General features: G+C 45.5%; 2 protein-coding genes across 21 annotated transcripts in view; one reads left to right on the forward strand and one right to left on the reverse strand.

The window, feature by feature from the left end:
* Nucleotides 1–12694, forward strand: part of camk2g1 (calcium/calmodulin-dependent protein kinase (CaM kinase) II gamma 1) — an 89455-nt gene extending 76761 nt beyond the window's left edge. For 6 of the 15 annotated variants that reach the window (XM_064321019.1, XM_064321020.1, XM_064321022.1 and 3 more), the window contains 6 exons: nucleotides 1130–1219; nucleotides 4012–4134; nucleotides 5567–5642; nucleotides 6002–6096; nucleotides 7103–7350; nucleotides 9013–12694. In XM_064321019.1, the coding sequence (XP_064177089.1) occupies nucleotides 1130–1219; nucleotides 4012–4134; nucleotides 5567–5642; nucleotides 6002–6096; nucleotides 7103–7335 (617 nt within the window). In that variant the 3' untranslated portion in view covers nucleotides 7336–7350; nucleotides 9013–12694. The remainder of the gene's footprint in view (nucleotides 1–1129; nucleotides 1220–4011; nucleotides 4135–5566; nucleotides 5643–6001; nucleotides 6097–7102; nucleotides 7351–9012) is intronic. The other 9 variants (XM_064321029.1, XM_064321030.1, XM_064321031.1 and 6 more) reach the window with 2 other exon arrangements.
* A 2693-nt stretch (nucleotides 12695–15387) lies between these two features.
* Nucleotides 15388–18630, reverse strand: part of ndst2b (N-deacetylase/N-sulfotransferase (heparan glucosaminyl) 2b) — an 83294-nt gene continuing 80051 nt past the window's right edge. For all 6 annotated transcript variants that reach the window (XM_064321016.1, XM_064321014.1, XM_064321013.1 and 3 more), the window contains one exon: nucleotides 15388–16799. In XM_064321016.1, coding sequence (XP_064177086.1) covers nucleotides 16674–16799 — 126 coding nt within the window. In that variant the 3' untranslated portion in view covers nucleotides 15388–16673. The remainder of the gene's footprint in view (nucleotides 16800–18630) is intronic.

Here is an 18630-nt window from a genome sequence, read left to right on the forward strand (position 1 = left end):
TGCATGAGCAAGCTTCTTAAACCTTACGCGTTCATATCCACTTCCCTTAATTATGGGACAGTGGCCTGAGTCCCATAATTCTTGAGTTTATAAATAAACTTGGGTGCGATTGCTTCAGGTAATATTATAAATATTCTGTATCAAGTTTAAGGTTTAGGAGCTCTAGAATGCGCAGTTGTTACATTAGAAAAAAAACTAGGACAATTAGTGAGAGTATAGGCTAAATTTATTGTGTTATGTGTTAAGGTAAATAAGCATTAACTAACAACTTTATACTGTTAGCAATTTTTTGCCAACCCTTGTCTCTGGTTTTTTGTGGTTGGCAACGGTGTTACTTTTGGCCATAATGATTGTTATGTATTCTTTAGGAAGTGCTCACTTCTTACAGAAGGTCGATTAATTTCCTTGTAAGTAACGGCTCTCGTTTGGGGCAAGGGACCCCGAGAACTGCAGCCCTCTTGGGGGGGCTTGAGGGCTTGCCCAGCTCAGAAGTAATTTTTAAAAAAGAACAGCTGTTAAATGGGTCATTTCTACTGCAATCCAAGGGGAAAATTCTTCAGACTACTTATCAGTATATTCACATGAGATCTTTATCATCTTTATTTTATGAAATTACTTTTCTCATCATCGTGCTATATTTTTGGGGGAGTTATTTGGCCTGTTTTGTAACATTTGGTCTGTTGTTAACCCCACTATCCTCCACATAAATCACGCCCTTGGTTTGGGGCGTGAATGAAATGAGATATGGCTGTAATAAGTGGAAAGCCCTCGCTACTTGTCCAGTGGAAACGTGTAAACATCCACAGCAGCAAAAGATGCGCCCCACCGCTGCCATGGAAACCGCGGTCCACGTCTCCGCTGTAAATTGTGCCGCCGCCCGATCGCGGCTTTTTCAACACTTCGCCTGGGAGTGAATCACCATTAGCCGCGCGCGGCTCAATTAGCCTCCGCGTCTTTTCAGCTGACCCTTAAATGATATATAAAAGTTAATGGGTGGGACGGTTAAATGATTATGAAGTGCTTTGTCTCACTTCCACTGTTTCTGGGGGTGGGGTGTGGGGGGTGTGGGTGGCGGTCAGCGGTGCCACGCCCGTCTCATTGCGCTCTGTTTCTCCTCGGGCGCGGATAGCGGCGGGTGCCGGCCGCGCGGCCAGCAGCGACAGCACGGTGCTGAGCCAGTGCAGCGGGAATGAGGGATCGCCCCAGGGCCCGCCCACCTGTAAGTGCATAGCTGTGCATAGACCCCGCTCACACTGTGGGCCCCGCCCCCCCATGTCTCCATCCCTTGCTTTAAGCCCCGCCCCTTTGTACTGTCTGTACTCTCTAGGTCAGATGTGGACACGCCCCCATCCCTCAGTCCTTGTATCCCCTAGGCTGACATCTTCAACTGCTGCTACTGCTGTATATACTCTTTTGCTTAATCTCTCTGGCTCTTCCTCTAATCCCCATGTGCTTCTTGCCCAAATCTGAGCCCCCCCCCCCCCAAATGGGATTGGAAACGGTCATGGCAGACCATGGCTTCCCGGCCTATTCTTTTCCTGCCTGCCCCGTGGCGGCGCAGACCTCCTTCTGTGATGTAACAGAGCTGTCTGTCTCATTATGTCACATACAGTAGCTTTCTCTCAGGCAAATTATGATGTCACAGAGCTTTCTCGCCAAAGCTGTATGATGTCACCGAGCCCTCTCTCACCAAGACCATGTGATTTCACAGTGCCTTTCAACCTGATTCATTTATTTATTCTTATTCTCAATACACCTAACACGACATACAGCTTAGTCTAAAGAGCCATTTTTCCACAGAAATGAAATATTACTAAATGTATTTGCAAGTGTTTTAATTCACTTTTGTGTGTTCTTACAGAGCATTCATAAAGTGTTCATTATGAAAATGTACAATGATAAAAGTGTCACGTTTTATAAGATTATGTAAATTCTGATGTTTTATAAGAATAGATTATGATTTCTTGTTTACTATTTTATTCATACTCTAGTTTTATTAAGCATGCATAAAATTAATGAGTAGCAATAGCTGATGAACTCTGTCATACATGTAATGTAGATTTAATATGTTTCATGAATTAGTTTCAATTCTAAATATACTTCCTCATGCATTCATGATTCTAAGGCATGAGGATGGTATACTGTATACTACTGTTGCTTTTTACTTGTTTATTTTTACACTGATCGCATGACTGGGCTATGTGACCAACTCTTCCAGTTTTGGTGATGCAGAGGACATTTCACGTTAAAAAGTCAGCAATATGTGATGGGTGCCGTGGGTGTATCCAGAGGTGCTTAAAGATTACATTACATTACATTACATTACAGGCATTTAGCAGACGCTCTTATCCAGAGCGACGTACAACAAGTGCATTGGTTCACGATGTAGAGGTGCAAAAGAAACACTAGAGTGAAGTAAGGATCGTAGTGCCAGAAGTGACCACATCGATCAGGACTCCAACCCTGTAGAGTAAGCTGTTCAGCAAGCAAGAATCCTACCAAGTACAAACTAGCACTGGAATCACATCTAATCACACCTAATCAGACAAAAACAATCCTGCCAGATACACTAACATAATCATATTATCCTAACTAGGTACTAGAGATTACAGAAGAAAACTGTATGAACCTGTCTCCACTGCAAAGGTCAAAGGGTGTCACATACACATACTGACACTCATGAACACTGAGGACAGGATGCCGGATGGGCACAATCAGGTTTGGGATTATAAATTCAGACGCAGTGAGCGGCTGGTTGGGGATGGCGTCTCTAATGCGGTGGAGGTGCGTGAATAAGAACAGGAGCTTATTTTAGCAAGCGCTGTGCTGAGGAAGTCCCCTCGGCTGGCTTACCCTCCAGGACAAACTAAAGCATATGCGGTCATAGGGAGACACACACACACACACACACACAGAGTCAGCCAGCCAGCCAGTCAGTCAGGGGGATACTGTTGAGCCCCTTGTTTGTTCCGCCTCTCTGTGGCTGTCTGCCCTTCATCCATCTTCATCCCTCTCTCCGACTGCCTGTCCTTCTCTCATATAATCCTTCCCTCAGTCCAACAGTCTTTCCCCCTCTCCAACAGCCCATCCCTCTTTGCAATAGCCTGTCTTTCTCTGACAGCACCGCCCAGTCAGGCATGTGCTGGAGTCCAGCAGTGTCTCACTCCTCTATTTGCATTACTCTTACTCTGTACGGATACTCACCGCTGCCCCCTGCTGGTGTCCCCTACTCCCTGTGTCCCTGTCTGACTCTGTAACCCCGCCCACCCTTTCATTAATCTGTTCGTCTCTGTGCGAAATAAGTTCCTAGGCCACCAAGTGCTCCAGGTTTCTTTTGTCTCATTTTGACATGTATGTGGAGCACTGCCTTTCGTAGTTGATAAATTAAGAATTAGTAATTATTTTCTCACTAATTAGGGTTAGCACTTTCACAATGACATTACTGAAGAAACAGAAAATGTATATGCATAAATTGTTTCTGGGCTTTTAAAGCTGGATTTACCAGGTAATTAAATTGCACATCTAGCTAACATGGATTTCACTAGTAGCTGACAAGATAGCTAGCTGCAAAATGGATTGGTAGCTAAATATTTTGAAAGGCTACCTAGCTAGCAGACTAGCTATCTAATCTCATCAAAATATATTATAATTAATTGTTTAAAATTAAAACAAGCTTAAATTGTTGACCCATCTAGCTATTAAATCTGACATATCTAAATTGACATTTACCAGTGGAATAGAATCACTACCACCTTCATTCCCTCTTTCTCTCCCTGTTTCTTTCTCATAATTGCTCTCTTCATGTTACACATTAATCACTTCTCTGTTCATCAGTCACTTTTCTTGTTTCACTCCTTTTTTATTGTGTGAGTGTATGTGTGTGAGAGAGAGAGTGTGTGAGTGAGTGTATGTGTGTGAGTGAGAGAGAGAGAGAATGTGTGTGTGTGTGTGTGTGTGCATCTGTGTTTGTGTTCGTTCGTCTCCATCGGGTTTACCCCTGGTCTCTTCCAGCTGTCCCTCTGCAAAATAAAAAGCGCATGGCTTGGAACAGCACAGGACACTCCTGCCCTGATCTTGAGCGTGCTTCGAGCACGCCCCCCGCTGCGCCCACAGGGGGCAGCGCCGCGCCGCAGTGTAAGTGCGGGGCTGCCGCGTAGCTGTAGTCACACACACACACACACACGCGCGCACACACATACACACGGACACACACGTGTCAGTGCATGCACACGCCCACCATGCTATCCGCGCTGCTCAGAACATTCCACTTCCACACACAGAGGCGCGCACTCTACACAGAGCACTTCCTACACACAGCGTAGATGCACTTACTGCTGCACTCTACTGTTACACTGAGTCACAGCGATGGATGCGAACCTGGAGCACCCTATTATGCTCTTATTTCCAATGCTGTACATACTGCCTACCATAATGCCCCTCTCAAACGCACCCTCCAGAACATTCATGTGCCGACATGATCTGACAGGCAGATCTCCCGAGATGTAAGCACACACACACATCCAAACCCCACACCATTGCGTTTATGTAGCATATTTCAAGCATCTGCAAAGCATTTTTAGGGGGCTTTGAGTGGTCTATTTACCATAACTAAGCAATAATTAACACCCAGCTAGGTTACCCACAGCACAATTTTTTGACTGAGGTGACTGCAGTAGGTGGCCAGATTTGGGAGAGAGGCAGATTGGGAGATTTCAACTAGATTATCGATTAAAGTAGTGAGTCAGGATCTTAGTTGAACTTGTGAATGATGTCATGCAGCAGAAGAAAACCTTTGAGTGGTGTGATTGGCATGAAGAATGTGCTCAAAGGTGTCTTTGTGAATCCTCATGACATCCTCATGATCCTCTATCAGTTTTTGTGCGTGTGGGGGGGGGGGATATTACAGGGTTACAATATAGGGGTAAGGATTTTCTGAGGGCACCGTGCAAGGGGCATTGGGACTGTGGGGGAGGGGCATAGTTTACAGGGCAAGGTTGTACATGGAACGACATTTGTGACTGTGAACTTTCTGGCAGTTTCCTGGGCGGGCAACAGAGTTATGTAGGCAATGCCTCAAAACTGAGGGGGTTTTCCTTTAGAGGAGGGATTCTGGAGGTCATAACCCCCCCCCCCACACACACACACACACACACGCTGTGTGTGTGCGGGTGTGGGTGGGCGGTGGATGGGGCTGGTCGGGTGGATAGGTCGATACAGGGCTCCGGTTGGCGTAGGGATTGGAACGTGTTTGGCAGAGCTGGCAGCGTGGCTTGTTTGACCCAGGACAACTTCAGTGTGAAAATGTGGAAGCATGAAGTAGAGACTATGCCTTGAGGTGTTGGCCATGTTTAGGCGGTGAGTCGTGTTTATCAGGTGGAATGGGCAGGCGGTGGGAGGGGGAGTTTAGAATGTTGTGTAAGAGGAAAAGCATGTCCCTGCTGCTATGACATTTATTTGCGTGGAAATCTTAGACCTGTTACTTGCATTGTCCTTCCCTCACTCTAACATTTCTTGTTTCTTTCTCTGCTCTTTCTCTCTCTCTCTATCTCTCTCTCTGTCTCTGCAGCTCGTAAGCAGGAGATCATTAAGATTACGGAGCAGCTGATTGAAGCTGTTAATAATGGGGACTTTGAGGCGTACACGTAAGTACAGTCCTGTCTCTGCAGACCACTCTTTCCCCATGCATCAGGACTAGCGTTACCTCTCCCACCATACACCGGGCCAGCAACCTCCAACGACTACTGCCCCCAAACACTGTACCCTAACCATTAACATGTTCGTCTCTCAGCAATCATACTCCCAGCATTCACTAGGCTAGTGCCAATCTTGGTCCACAGGGTCAAAGTCTGGCGCATGAACAAAGCCAGTTTTTCAAGGGTGTTAATTTCTTCCCTCAGTATTACCTGTAACAGAGAGGTCTGTAGGGTCAGCTTCTTTTCGATCAAACTGAAGATCGGGAGCACTGATGTTTCCCCCCTCCCTCTTTCTCTTTCACTTTCAGGAGAATCTGCGATCCTGGGTTGACCTCTTTCGAACCGGAAGCACTTGGAAACCTGGTGGAGGGCATGGACTTCCACAAGTTCTACTTTGAGAACCGTGAGTGTAACCCCTGCTGGCTCCACTAGCCCCTCTCCCCTTACCTCTTTCCCTGACTGGCTCAATGGGTGTCCTTCGGTTTATGTGAAAGAGTGTGGTGGCATTATTTCTCTGGTTGAGTGAGGTTGCACTGAAACAAAACCCAACCCTTTTTGGATAAGATTGGACACCCCTGCTTTATATGGATACATTTATCCTTTTACTACAGTGACTAGATCTTGGTCCTGGAGACCCACAGAGTCTGCTGGTTGTTTTTTTTCTTCAGAGACCAATTCAGATCCAAGAAACCAGGTGACCTGAGTTAACTGTGTAATCAATTGCTTTAACTGATCAATTGCTGTGCTACTCAAGTGCTGAGTAACACCAAAAGCCAGCAGACCATGTTGCTCTCCAGGACCAGGAGTGAGGACCACCGGCTCAAAAACATGCTTTTCTTAGCATTTAAACTTCCATCCATGTTCACTTTCTTTCCTGACTCTCCCCGTATAAGATCAATGAATTATTTTTTATGTTTCAATTAGAAACTCAATTGTACAATTTGTCACTTCACTGTGGGGAACCCTGTAGGATAACCATTGAAATACAAGTTTGAATCCTTGCAGGTCACATGGTAGAAACAAACAGGTGGCCCAAATTAGAATAAAGAGCAGAGTGAATAGAAGACATGAGGAGGTCTGTGCATTCATGTAGCATTACAGGAGATATCAAGGAAATACTGCGTGTTTCCTCACTTTATTGACTATTGCAGCCTGCACCAGTTATGTCTGTACACAGGAGTTAGTTACCATGGCAATTCTGAAGAAAAACGGTGTTGTCTTCATAGGCAGATTTGCTTGTCAGTTCCCTGTCATTTCCTTAAAGTCGTCCATGCTCCTTACAAGTAGTTTTTTGTTGTTGCTTATCTGAATTATTAAATAATTGCATTTTTTCTATATCGGAACAAATGCTGTCATGTCGCATGTGATAACGTCCTTGTGTTGTGCTTGCTCTCGTGCGCCCCCTGCAGTTCTGAGTAAAAACAGCAAGCCGGTGCACACCACCATCCTGAATCCGCACGTCCACCTGATTGGGGAGGACGCCGCCTGCATCGCGTACATCCGCCTGACGCAGTACATCGACGGCCAGGGCCGGCCGCGCAGCAGCCAATCGGAGGAGACCCGCGTCTGGCACCGCCGTGACGCCAAGTGGCTCAACGTGCACTTCCACTGTTCCGGAGCCCCTGCTGCACCCTTACAGTGATTTCACCGGGCACAGGTACTCACGCACATACAGACTCTCAACAGTTTACGTAGGCCCTCAGTCTATTTCTTATTCATATTACATATAATAACATAGAGAGTAACGTAGGCAAAAGGAATCTTCCGGAGCAAAAGAAGACCAGTTAAATGAATCAAATGATATACATCTGGTGCCGTGGAAGCGGGATTCAGCTGGTGTGACATACAGTGATAGACGGGCACAGATCCGGTTTATTTGCGTGGAGACATTACTGTAGTTCTAAATTAGATGAGGAAAGCAGTGTGACGGAACAAAGGCAGTTTGCAGCATCGTAGTTGGAGTTTTTCTTGTACAGGAAGTGTGACGTGTTTGAAACGCTTTTTCCATAAACGGACTTATCCGTTAGTGGGGCCAGGTCTTAGCGGTTAGCCTTTAAAAAAAAGGTAACGTTTGCCCTTACATTTCCTCAGGCAGAGGCAGTAGTATTCCGGGGGCATCAGAGTTGGATGTATGATCCATCCTAGTGCAGGCCTATGGTCTGCTAGCTTTGCTACGCGGTACATCCAGTAACCCCCGCATTCCACCGGGTGCGGCTGCATCGTGTTCCGGCTGCAGCGCGGCCGCCGGAGCTGATCGCGGCCTCTCCAGACAAGGCTTGTGATTCCACCAGAGGCGCCACAGAAGCGTCCCTCCGCTCCCCTCCGCTAAAAATACGCGCCTCGTCTATTTCTGACGGAAGCCGCTTCTGGGATGCTTCAAGCAGGAGAAGAAACGGGTAGTCAGTCCCACTTTTTCCCCCCAACTACGACGCCCCTGGCAGACTCCCGATCGTATATGAACGTATTTTTAACGACTAAAACACAGCCACAAGTTTTCTGATCCGTGTCATTCATAACTGGACTTAACTGTAGGCTATGAACTTTGTCTGTAGGCTACAGCACAACAAAGCAGGAAATAACAACAATAAACACGATTAAAACAGACAAAAAAAGAAACCATTTAACTACGTAGCCTACTTAACCATGGCAGAAGCACAAAAATCAAGGAAAAATGACCAAATCGGGAAGTCGACAAAATCGGGCAGACAAAACGCTCCGCTTCTGAAACGCTCCCGCTGGGAAGCCGTGCGGAGGACGCGATGCAGCCGCACCCGCTGGAATTCGGGGGTTGGGCATTCTGAAAATAACATAATGCGTTATGCGAAATTTACATTTTAATCACTCATTTAAACTAGATGGCTGAGGTGTATTTTTGCAAATTTTACTGGTTGCATATCACACTTTTGGATGGTAAAGAGTTTGACTGAAATGTTCAGGGGCCCAACCTTGTAGGTGTGTTGAGCTGCTACAGTGTTGGGCTTGTTACTCCTTCTATTCGCTGCTCGTTTTTGATGCGACTGAACGTAGTTCCGGTACTGCCCTATGAAAATGACAGCTCTGAATTTCTAAGTTAGCATTTAACTCGTTTTTCCCCTGGTTTCTTGTTTTTGATTGTTGTTTTCTCATTTGTAATGATGCGACTGCTTTTCTTAAAAAGGAAGAGATTGTGCCTAGTCGGTACACCTTTTGACTGTGAGGAGGATTTTTTCAGGTAGGGTTGGGTGGTTTGCGTGTAACTTTTTAAATTTGTTAAAAATGTCTCTCTCTCTTCTCTTTCATCTCTCTTCTATCCCTCTCTCCCTCTCTCTCTCTTTGTCAGCTTGGATTCTTGAGCTAATCGGAGTCTTTCTTCTCCATGGTCGAAGTGGCGACAGGGGCCTGGCTGGATGAGACCTGTGGAAGTTTAAAAAAGGAAAAAAAAAGGAAAAAAATTAACAACATAAAAGCAACCATCAGACGACCAACACCACTGATCCAGTCCAAACCTAGATAGACTTTGGGAGCCAGCCGTGACAGCGGCCCCGCCCTTCGGACGGTGCATGCATCTCTCGCCCAGAGGGGGGCGCTGTCTTGTCGTAATTGTACGGATCCATCTTTTTGCCCGTTTTAAGATGTCCAGGAGGGGTTTCGAGTGTATATCTACATATATATAAATATTAAAAAAATAACGAAAAAATAAAATCTACGAGAAACTGCAGACTAAAAAGCACGTAAGTACAGAAATAGGAGTTCCGCGCTCATTCGAGGGGAAGTTGAAAAAAAAAAATGTATATGCGCGTGCACCTCAACAGTTGAATGCCAGGTGGCGCAATATTTTTTATTGTTTATTTTATTCTCGAAACTTAATACAGTGTGCGTGTTTATATTTTGGATGCGAAGGTCGAGTGAAAATGGAAAAATCTTAAACAAGCTTAAATACGAAACTTAATATCAAAAGTACAAGCACCAAAGTATAGATGTTAGGCATGTCAGATTTCTTTTTTTTTTTGCACTGTTACGTTTTTTTTGGAGGGACAGAAGGGTGTAGTGGGCGGGGGAAGTTTTTAAGTATTTTATTGTGTTACTGGAACTCTTGGTTTTTCTTTTTCTTTTCTTTTTTTACCACTGAATGATAATGTATTTGACAGTATATAGTGTTTCAAGTGAATTAATTTTAACAGCAAAAAGGCGGGAAGTTTTTTTTTTTATTATTAATATTTAAGCTATATATACATGTACAATAAATATATAAGGGAAGGAGGCGAAAGCGTGGCTTCGCTTTCGAGGGAGGCGGGGCTTGGGGAAAGGCGACTCGCGATTCGCTCGCCCGAGCGCCGCTCCCTCGGGGCTGCTTGTCTTGGCTGCGTTTTTGAAAAGCTGTTTATAAATGTATATGTTTATGAATATGTATATACAAAGGCACAAACCCACCGTGTGTGCGAGCCCCTCGCCGTTCACTGGGCACCCTCTGGCCTGCCTAACCCCCCCTTCAAAAAAAAAATAAAATAAAATAAAATAAAAATAAAAATCACCCCCCCCATGCTAAACCTGAGGTTGCAGAATGCACATGCTGTCAGTGCTAAGATGAAGAAAAACTGCTCCCTCACTTTTTTGGGGAGGGGGTGGGGGGGTTGGGTGGTGAGGATCTTTGCACAGCTTCTACAGGTGGGGATTAAACACTACCATGGGCTTCTCTCCCACTCTCTCATGAGTTGTAAGGGATGGACATCCCAAACTCCTCCCCCCCCCCCATCTATACGCTGGTATAGGGACACTCCCAATACAAATGCTGTCCCCTCCCTTCTGCCCTCCCCACTACTTAAACCGTCTTATTCCAAAAGAACTTCTTAATGCTATTTTTAAATATTATTTTAAAAAATAATTTAAAAAAAAAAACAAACAAAAAAAAACAATCATTAGATTTAAAAATGGCCTGAACTGTTTTTGCACAAACTGGAGACTAGATGCTGTTACGTTCACGCTGAGAGGTGAACTTTCTGCAACTTCAGGTCGTTCCCCCCCACCCCACCCCCTGCTGCCAGATTGGGTCAGCCTGGGGAATGGGGCGGGGCTAAGGGGGGGGGGGGGGTGTGGCCGGCTGCCTGTCCGTTTTGCCCGTGCGCCGCCCTTCTCCTTGTTCCCGCAAGTGGGCTCGCGGTCGCGTCGCGGACTTTATCGCCACGGCGTCGCGGACCCGCCCTGTTCTCCTTCGGGGTTCCGGGCACAGCTACCGGAGCGCTAGTGGGCGTGGCCGCCTGTCACGTGACAGTCGGACGGGGGAAAGGAAGCCCCGTCGAGAGGTTGACGGTTGCCCCGGCCCGGCCTGGCCTGGCCTGGCTCCGCCCTCGCCGGATTCTGTCATTAACGCTGTCGTCTTTGTTACCGTGTACCTTCGTAGTGTTGTTCTTACTGTAGTGAGTCACGTGGCTGTTATTTTACTTTTTAACTGTTACTAGAGTTGTGGGGCTGTGGAGAAGATGGAGCTCAGGTCAGGTCACGTCCCCCCTCCTCCTGCCCTCCACCCTCGTGCTCGTACCCGATCCCGTACCTGCACCCGCACCCGATCCCTCATACACGCGCACACACGAGTGTCCTTGCACGCTGCACACACACACACACATGCTTTTTGCGGATACACAATCATACTGTGCTGTATGCTTTCACGTACCCTATGTATGCTGCACATGCACACTCCCGCAAATACACTCGCACACGCGCGCACACACACACACACACACACACGCACTTCGGACCTTAAAAGGTAATTACCAGGACAACCAGTGGGGTTCCACAGCATGGCGAGGAAATGGGAAATATAAGCAGAAGAATTTTCTGCTCGGTGGGGAATGTTAACACACACAAACACACGCACACAGGCACACGCGAGAACACCCACAAGCGCGCGCACCCACAGAGAGCTCCCTTTAAACGTGCACCTGTGTTGTTCATGGCAGTACATCTGAAGCACCCGAATTCTGACTTTGTCGAGTCGTTAAGTTTGTGAAGCTGTTGTGTGCGTCGAGGGGCTTCACCCCCGTCCTTGGTGTCGTGTAAACGTGTTCCAGACATAAGACAGCAGGCAGGCAGAGGGGTTTCTCCCCTGAAGGACTCTTTTTTTTTTTGGGTGAAGGATTATTCGGCCCGACCCCGGCCCTGCCTGCACGCATACGCCGTCTGCACTCGTGCGCCTCATAACACGCCTGTCGCTCCGCGCAACATATCAGCACCTCTTACCGCCGCCGCCGCCACCTAGCCATCTGCGTGATGTACCTCTGTGATCCTTTTTTCTTTTTCTCCCCCCCCCCCTTCCCCCCGAAAGTTTTTGACTTGCTCTATGGGGAACTATACTGCTTCACCTGGCCAGGTTATAGACACCCATCGTGCGCGCAAAGCCAGGGGTCAAGTCATGCGATCGACGACAAACTTCCGCACTCAAAAAATGAAAGCAGGAAGTGTGAAAGCCAGAGGTGAGGGGAGGGGGGGTCACTAATTCAGAAAAGGTCTTCAGAAAATTATACCCCCTCCTTGAACAAAATTTCCCCAAGATTCTTAAAAGCCACACAATTTCACAAGAAGAAGACTATATATGCAGTTTTACAAGTGGAGGAATTATGCATGTCTACTTTCTGGTTAATATTTTTCACTGTCTGTGTTGATTAAAAAAAAAGGTAAAATCTGTATGTTAGTTGCATCTTTGAGGTAAAAATGAAACCTGCTCCATCTCGGATATAAATGATGTATCAAATTTAAAAAAGAAAAAAAGAAGAAAAAAATAAAAGCCTTAGCTTGGTATGTTCCCATCCTTATTAGTAAATTTATTGCATTGTAACAGTATATTATTGGGGCTACATATGAATATACTCTTTGAGTTCTAAATTGGATGCTGGATTTTGCATGATCATAACAATAAATCATGAATTTAAAACTATCAAGTGTTTGAATGTTAGTAGGTCTTCATAATAGCTTTGTTATTATTGAAACTTGGATCTGAAAATATTTAATAAAAATGACATTTAACAGCATCTGGTTTGATTCCTTTCAGGGCCTTATTAAAATGAAAAGCATAATTTGGGCGTTGCACTTATGCCATAAACCCACATCAAATCTGATGCACTGACAGACTACATTCTGTTATGTACATAATATAGTGGAAGAAGTCTTGAAGAATTGATGTGATCCCCACATCAAAGGAATGCTGTCTCCGAATTTTTTTCTCTGACCTTTCGATGGTTGTTTTCAGGAAAAATTGTGTTTTGAGGATTATTTATGAATTGTTGCAAATTCCCTTGTATTTGGGCTATTTTGAAAAGGGTGGGGGTGGGGGGTGGGGAATGATGGATGGAGGGAAATGCTATTTGAGATGTGGTCTTTGCCAGCTTGAGTCTACGCCCACAAAAAACAAATGCTCTTGGCAGTGAATAACAATCCCCAGTGACTTTTGCCAGCATATTAATGTACAAGCTTGACAATTTGTTTGCAGTATAACATAGAGACTTGGTAATACATTGCATCAAGTGAGTGATAGAGATGGATGTCTTTTGAAGGAAAACAAAAGAATGGCATTGAAAATTTTCTCCAGGTTAGGGATATTTCATCACTTTTCAGGATAAAAATATAATAGTAGCAACTTCAGATTTCCAGAGTATTTATTGTATAACACAACAACCTTGTGATTTGGTGTGTAATTCCTCAAAATCTAAAACACTGAGGATTAGGAAAGTGCTATTTCCAATGTCTGGTTGCAAATGATGCACCGTCTTCACTCCGACTGCCAGTTCCACATTTCTGAGTGTGGCTTTGATTTCCCTCCATTTTCTACGCCTGGCTGCGGGCCGGAGAGTCTGAAGTTGAGAGTGGTGGTTGTGTTGGAACTAGCTGATGGAGCCAGTCAACTCAACAGACACTGTCTGGAGTGTCCAGGTAGTTGTTCTTAATTTTCTTGGTTGTTGGCAGTGTTGTGGAATAGTTTGGGAAATGGGCCTGTAACTCAAAGGTCGCAGGTTTGATTCCCATGCTGCCATTGTATCTTTGAGCAAGAGTGTCTGATAAATGTAAATCATAGGGACCAGCTTAATTGGACTTGGAAATGTTCACAAACTTCTTATAATTATTTGGCGGTTAATTAAATATGTCATGACCTTGTTCAGGCTTCCTTAAAAATTCAGTCTCCTGTGAACCTCAGTTCTCATATTGTGAACTTAGCAGTGCTGGTGCCAAGCTGTCATGCTCTGTGGTAAACAGCCATCTTATTTAAAGGTCACCCCTCCACTCTCCTCAATGTTCCCTAGCACTTTTCAAGTGAAGGTCAAAGCCTCCCCCTAAGGCTGTTGTGATTAATGAACAGGACCTGACTGTTAAGCACTTTGCAGGCTGATTAATCTTTACAGAGGGAAGATGAAAAGAAAAGTTGCCTCTCTCCCTCTTCCTCCTTCCTTTCCTCCAGGGGTTGACATAAGTGGTATGCAAGTGCACACACAAGGAAATAAGATTGAAATGTGCATCAATTTTATTGTATCTACGTTTACTCGCGTATCTATTTTTAGGTACGCTTTTTGCTCTGACAAAATTGCAGCGCAGTTTAATGTCTTTGCCGTGCATGTGTACTTACGCGACTTGCATATGTTAACCCCTGCCTCCCTCCCACTGGCAGTACAAGACTGGCTGAAATGGCTCCCAGGAGGCTAAGCCATCTCGCCCTGTGACCTTCAGTATCTTCACCTTGAAAGAAACCTCCGGAAGGCACTCCATTCTCTGGGCTGGAGGTGTGTCTACAGAGAGCATCTCCAACCTTGTGCCACTGCTGCTGTACCCTTAAAAATGATGCCAACAGTAATGGGTTCAGTACATGTATAGATATTAATGCCCATTGCTCATTAGTGACTCCTCTGGTCAGCTGGTGGACTGCAATCTACTTTAACAAGCTGTGCAGTCCTCTTGACTGAAGACAGATCATCGGGAGGAAAAGAGGCAGAGGCTGGATGCATGTGAGTGTTAGTGTGTGGGTCTTCTGAATTGATTTGAGGTTGAACTGGACTTATTTCTATTCCATACCAAAGAAAATATTTGGGGGTAGGAAGAATGGGGTCTCAGATCAATGGCTGGTGTTGCCATCAACAGAGGTCAGGTGAAAAATCCAGGTTCAGGAATTAAAAGTCCTTCTCAGTGCTAGTCAGCGCAATTCTTCAGCCAGGGGGTAGAACGAATTAGCTAAATCAGTCGGCTGAGTTAATGGGTGGAAGGAACACATGGCAGGACTTTTACTTTCAGTCCCCTGGACTTTCCACCTCTGCCTGAGAGTCACAGAACAGACTGTTCCCTCCGTACCATAATTGGGTGCCCTGGTGCCCAGCCTTAAATTCCTGTAGTGACCGTTTCTGCGAAACACTGCCTTACTGTTTGTCTGCTTCAGGCTATTCTCAAGATTTGGACACTTCCAACAGAAAAGCCCTCGCAAAGATTCACTTACAAGGCAACGTGCTCATGTTCACCAAGTATTTCCTTTAAAATTGGCATTTAAGAGAATCTTTAAACAAAGGTTGCTAAGTTTCTTTTCGTTTTGTTTGAACCCAAAAGGTTCGTTCCAAGATGTTTGATAAATGGAAACCTTTGATGTGACTGCTGCGGATGCCAAACTTCTAGCGCAAACACAGTTTGGGATCCAGTTTCCAGCTGTAACAAGCAGCCGTGCCGTATAAATGAGGAAACCACAACGCGCTGTTGAAACATGGCTGCCTTTAATTCAGACCTCACCCAGCTGCCGGGGTTGCTCTGAGTCTGCTTTTGAGAGACTGCTTTTGTTTTTGTTTTTTTTTTTCTCGTTTTTTTTCTTTTGTAAAAAAAATAGAAGGAGAACATGAAGATGAAAGACGGAGCGTGATTTCGAGCGACCCCTCGGCAGTCCGGATCGGCTCATCCCGGATCAGCTGGGTTAAGTCTCACTCATCCGTTCCTTCTGGGACTTCAGTGCGTACAGTACTCAGTCTTCAACCCCACACAGCATCAGATAGCTCCGTGTGTGTGTGTGTGTGTGTGTGTGTGTACGTGTGTGTGTGTGTGTTTCTTTTCCTGTACTGTAAGGCCATCCTTGATTGTCCTCTCCTTGCTCGATATCCATAGATCAGATCTTCCATCGTCTTACACCTCTGCACTTTCTCCTCTGATGATGTAGTTATTGTGTTTCCTGGATCTACTGCTTCATCAGGCTTTGTAAAAAGGTACAATTTTACATCAGTTTTACAATGTTTTTCTGTGTAGTCCTATATTGATACTGCTAATCAACCCTTTTAACATCAATATACATCATGGATGTAGAAATGAATACTTTTACTGTTCAAACTAAAAACTACAAAAAACAACATACTAAAAAGGTGCATTGGGCTCATGTCCCTTTTTCTTGCCATCAGCTTGTGCATCTCATCTTCTCAGGCCCTGATTGGTTTGCTTAGAGGGGGTGAGAGTAGGGCTTTTATCACTGCCCAATCAGCTGGTAGGAATGACAAATAGTAACAAGTGAGGTCTTGGAGCCTCTTAATGGGTGGAACTTAATGTCAGTGTCAGTCATTGACTCATTTGAACAAATTAGCACTCTGCTTTCCAAATAAAAACACACTGATTGGGTCAAACTGGTGAGCCACTGACAGCTCCACCCCGCCCTCCTCCCCGCAAAATAAGTGTGACGACTGAAGTACACAGGTTTTTCTCCATACATTTGAGAATCCTGCCGCCAAAGTCCTCTCTACAAGTTGGCCAGAGTCTCCCATGAGCCTTTGCTCCAATACTGTGCGGCAGCGAAGAGGGGGTCCCGCTTTCGTCCACACCCAGTTAATGGGACTGCCACGCCGGGTTGGTGAGGGGGGTCGGGGGGAATGGTGCGGATCAGAACCTCCCTCTGCCTGGCACCTCCCTCCGGGCTCCCGCCCCGTCCCGCTGTGCGCCTCGCGGCGCGATGCTGCGTGGTTCCGGTCCGGTCCGGTCCGGTCCGGTTCCGGTTCCAGTGCGGTCTCAGCTCCAGCGTCCGCTCTGTAGCTCCTCCCTCAGCCAGCCGGGCAGGGCCTGGCCCAGCCGGCTCAGTAACCGCAGCAGGTCCATGTTGAGCTCCCTGAAGTACCCCGTCAGGTAGGCCCGAGTCTGAAACACACGGGGTGGGGGGGTCAGAAGGGGGCTCCCCCCACTCACAGATCCACTCAAGACCAAAACCGAGTCTGACGCACACAGGGTGGGGGGTGGGGGGTCAGAAGGGGGCTCCCCCCACTCACAGATCTACACAAGACCAAAACCAAGTCTAAAACACATGGATGGGGGGGTCAGAAGGAGTAATGGGGTTTCCTTGGGTAATGGGGTAAGATAAATCTTACACCCTCCCCCCCATTTGTACATGTAAAATACCTCGACAGTTAAAATGTCTTTCTTTTTTACATTTTTTTAGCCTCTTCTATGAACTTCCTATAGGATTTATGCTGTACTGTACAGTAGTGTTGGTTGTGTTGTACCAAAGAATTGGAGTGTGTGTTTTTGTATGTCTGTGTCTTTCGATGTGTGTTCTAATATATAATGCTGAGCACAATAAAAGGAGGTGGCTTTGCCACTCAAATCCACACATGATCAAACCCAGAATTCAATCACTCAGCCACACCACTAATACAGGGATCTGCCTTCTACATCAGCCGTACAATAAACTATCACTAGTGTTACAAAAGTGGTTCTCAACCTATAGTCCTCAATTGGCACACAAGAAGTATAAAGAGCTGGTGATTGTTTTTAATGAGGACACTTAATAGCTACTGAAGGATGATTTACCCTCTCAATGGCACATTATCCGAATGAAATATCTCAAAGAATGAATACTCAACTTTTAATCAGTCAGATGATTTCTCTGATAACTAATGATTTCATTTTCTGTAATGTGCTGTGCGGGAAAATGACTCCATTTGAAGGAGGATAAATTTTGTATAGATTTTTTTCCATTCGATCTTCTGCGGAAATCAGTGATGTTCTACGTGCGGACAGCGAGGACAGTGAGGGTCAGTGAAAATACACCATATGTGGAAAATTAAGATTTCAAGAATAAAGCAAAAAGAAAAATTCTAAGGAGCCAAATCCACACAAAACTATGCAACAGCAGTGTAGTATGATGGTTATGGAAATAGGCTTGCAAGCTAAAGGTTGTTGGTTTGATTTCCCAGGAGGATACTGCCATTGTACCCTTGAGCAAGGTACATAGTCTGAATTGCTTCAGTATATCCAGCTGTACACATGGATACTACATAAAAATGCAAAAACAATTTAATCAAGAGGTAAGTTGGAATGAAAATCAAAGTCTACATGGGGCACTCCAGGACCAGGGCTGAGAAAACATACTTTTATATCAAGAGCAATATTAACAAATATCCTCACTAAAATTAACGCTGTGCCGAGATTAAACCCCAATCAGTTTGAGTAGAATTTGGGATTGGATCCAGAACCTTGTTTCTTGGGGTATGTTTCATATAAAAACATGGCAACTTAAAAACACCAAGCTTTTCAAGATGACGGGCAAAGGAAAAGACATAAATCTCAAGCTCTTCAAAGTACCTCGGCCACCATTCTGTTATTTTCCAAGTCCTCAATTATGTTTTTCAAAATGGAGGCCTTCCAGGATTTATGAGGGGTTTGGGAAGGGCACAGAAGTGGTTTGGATGAATGAGATGGGCTCAGGCTCGTGCAGGCCGCTCCTGGTGAGGGTCACCTTCCCACAGCTGCGTCTCGCAACAATACAATAACTCTGAAAAACGTCCTGCTCTAGTTTCCCTCGTTTTTGTCTCCTGCGGCTAAACGCGCCGTACGCACAGACGTCAAAGCACCCCGAGCAGCCACCTGCTTCTGAACGCGATCTATGCCATTGGGCCAGGGAGCTCAGGCCCTGGCCTGCTGTGTATGCTGGTTTTTTGTCATAGGCAATCTCTTAATCGATTAAGGCTGT

The sequence above is a fragment of the Anguilla rostrata genome, chromosome 2 (assembly GCF_018555375.3).
Source record: "Anguilla rostrata isolate EN2019 chromosome 2, ASM1855537v3, whole genome shotgun sequence".
NCBI classification, from domain to species: domain Eukaryota; kingdom Metazoa; phylum Chordata; class Actinopteri; order Anguilliformes; family Anguillidae; genus Anguilla; species Anguilla rostrata.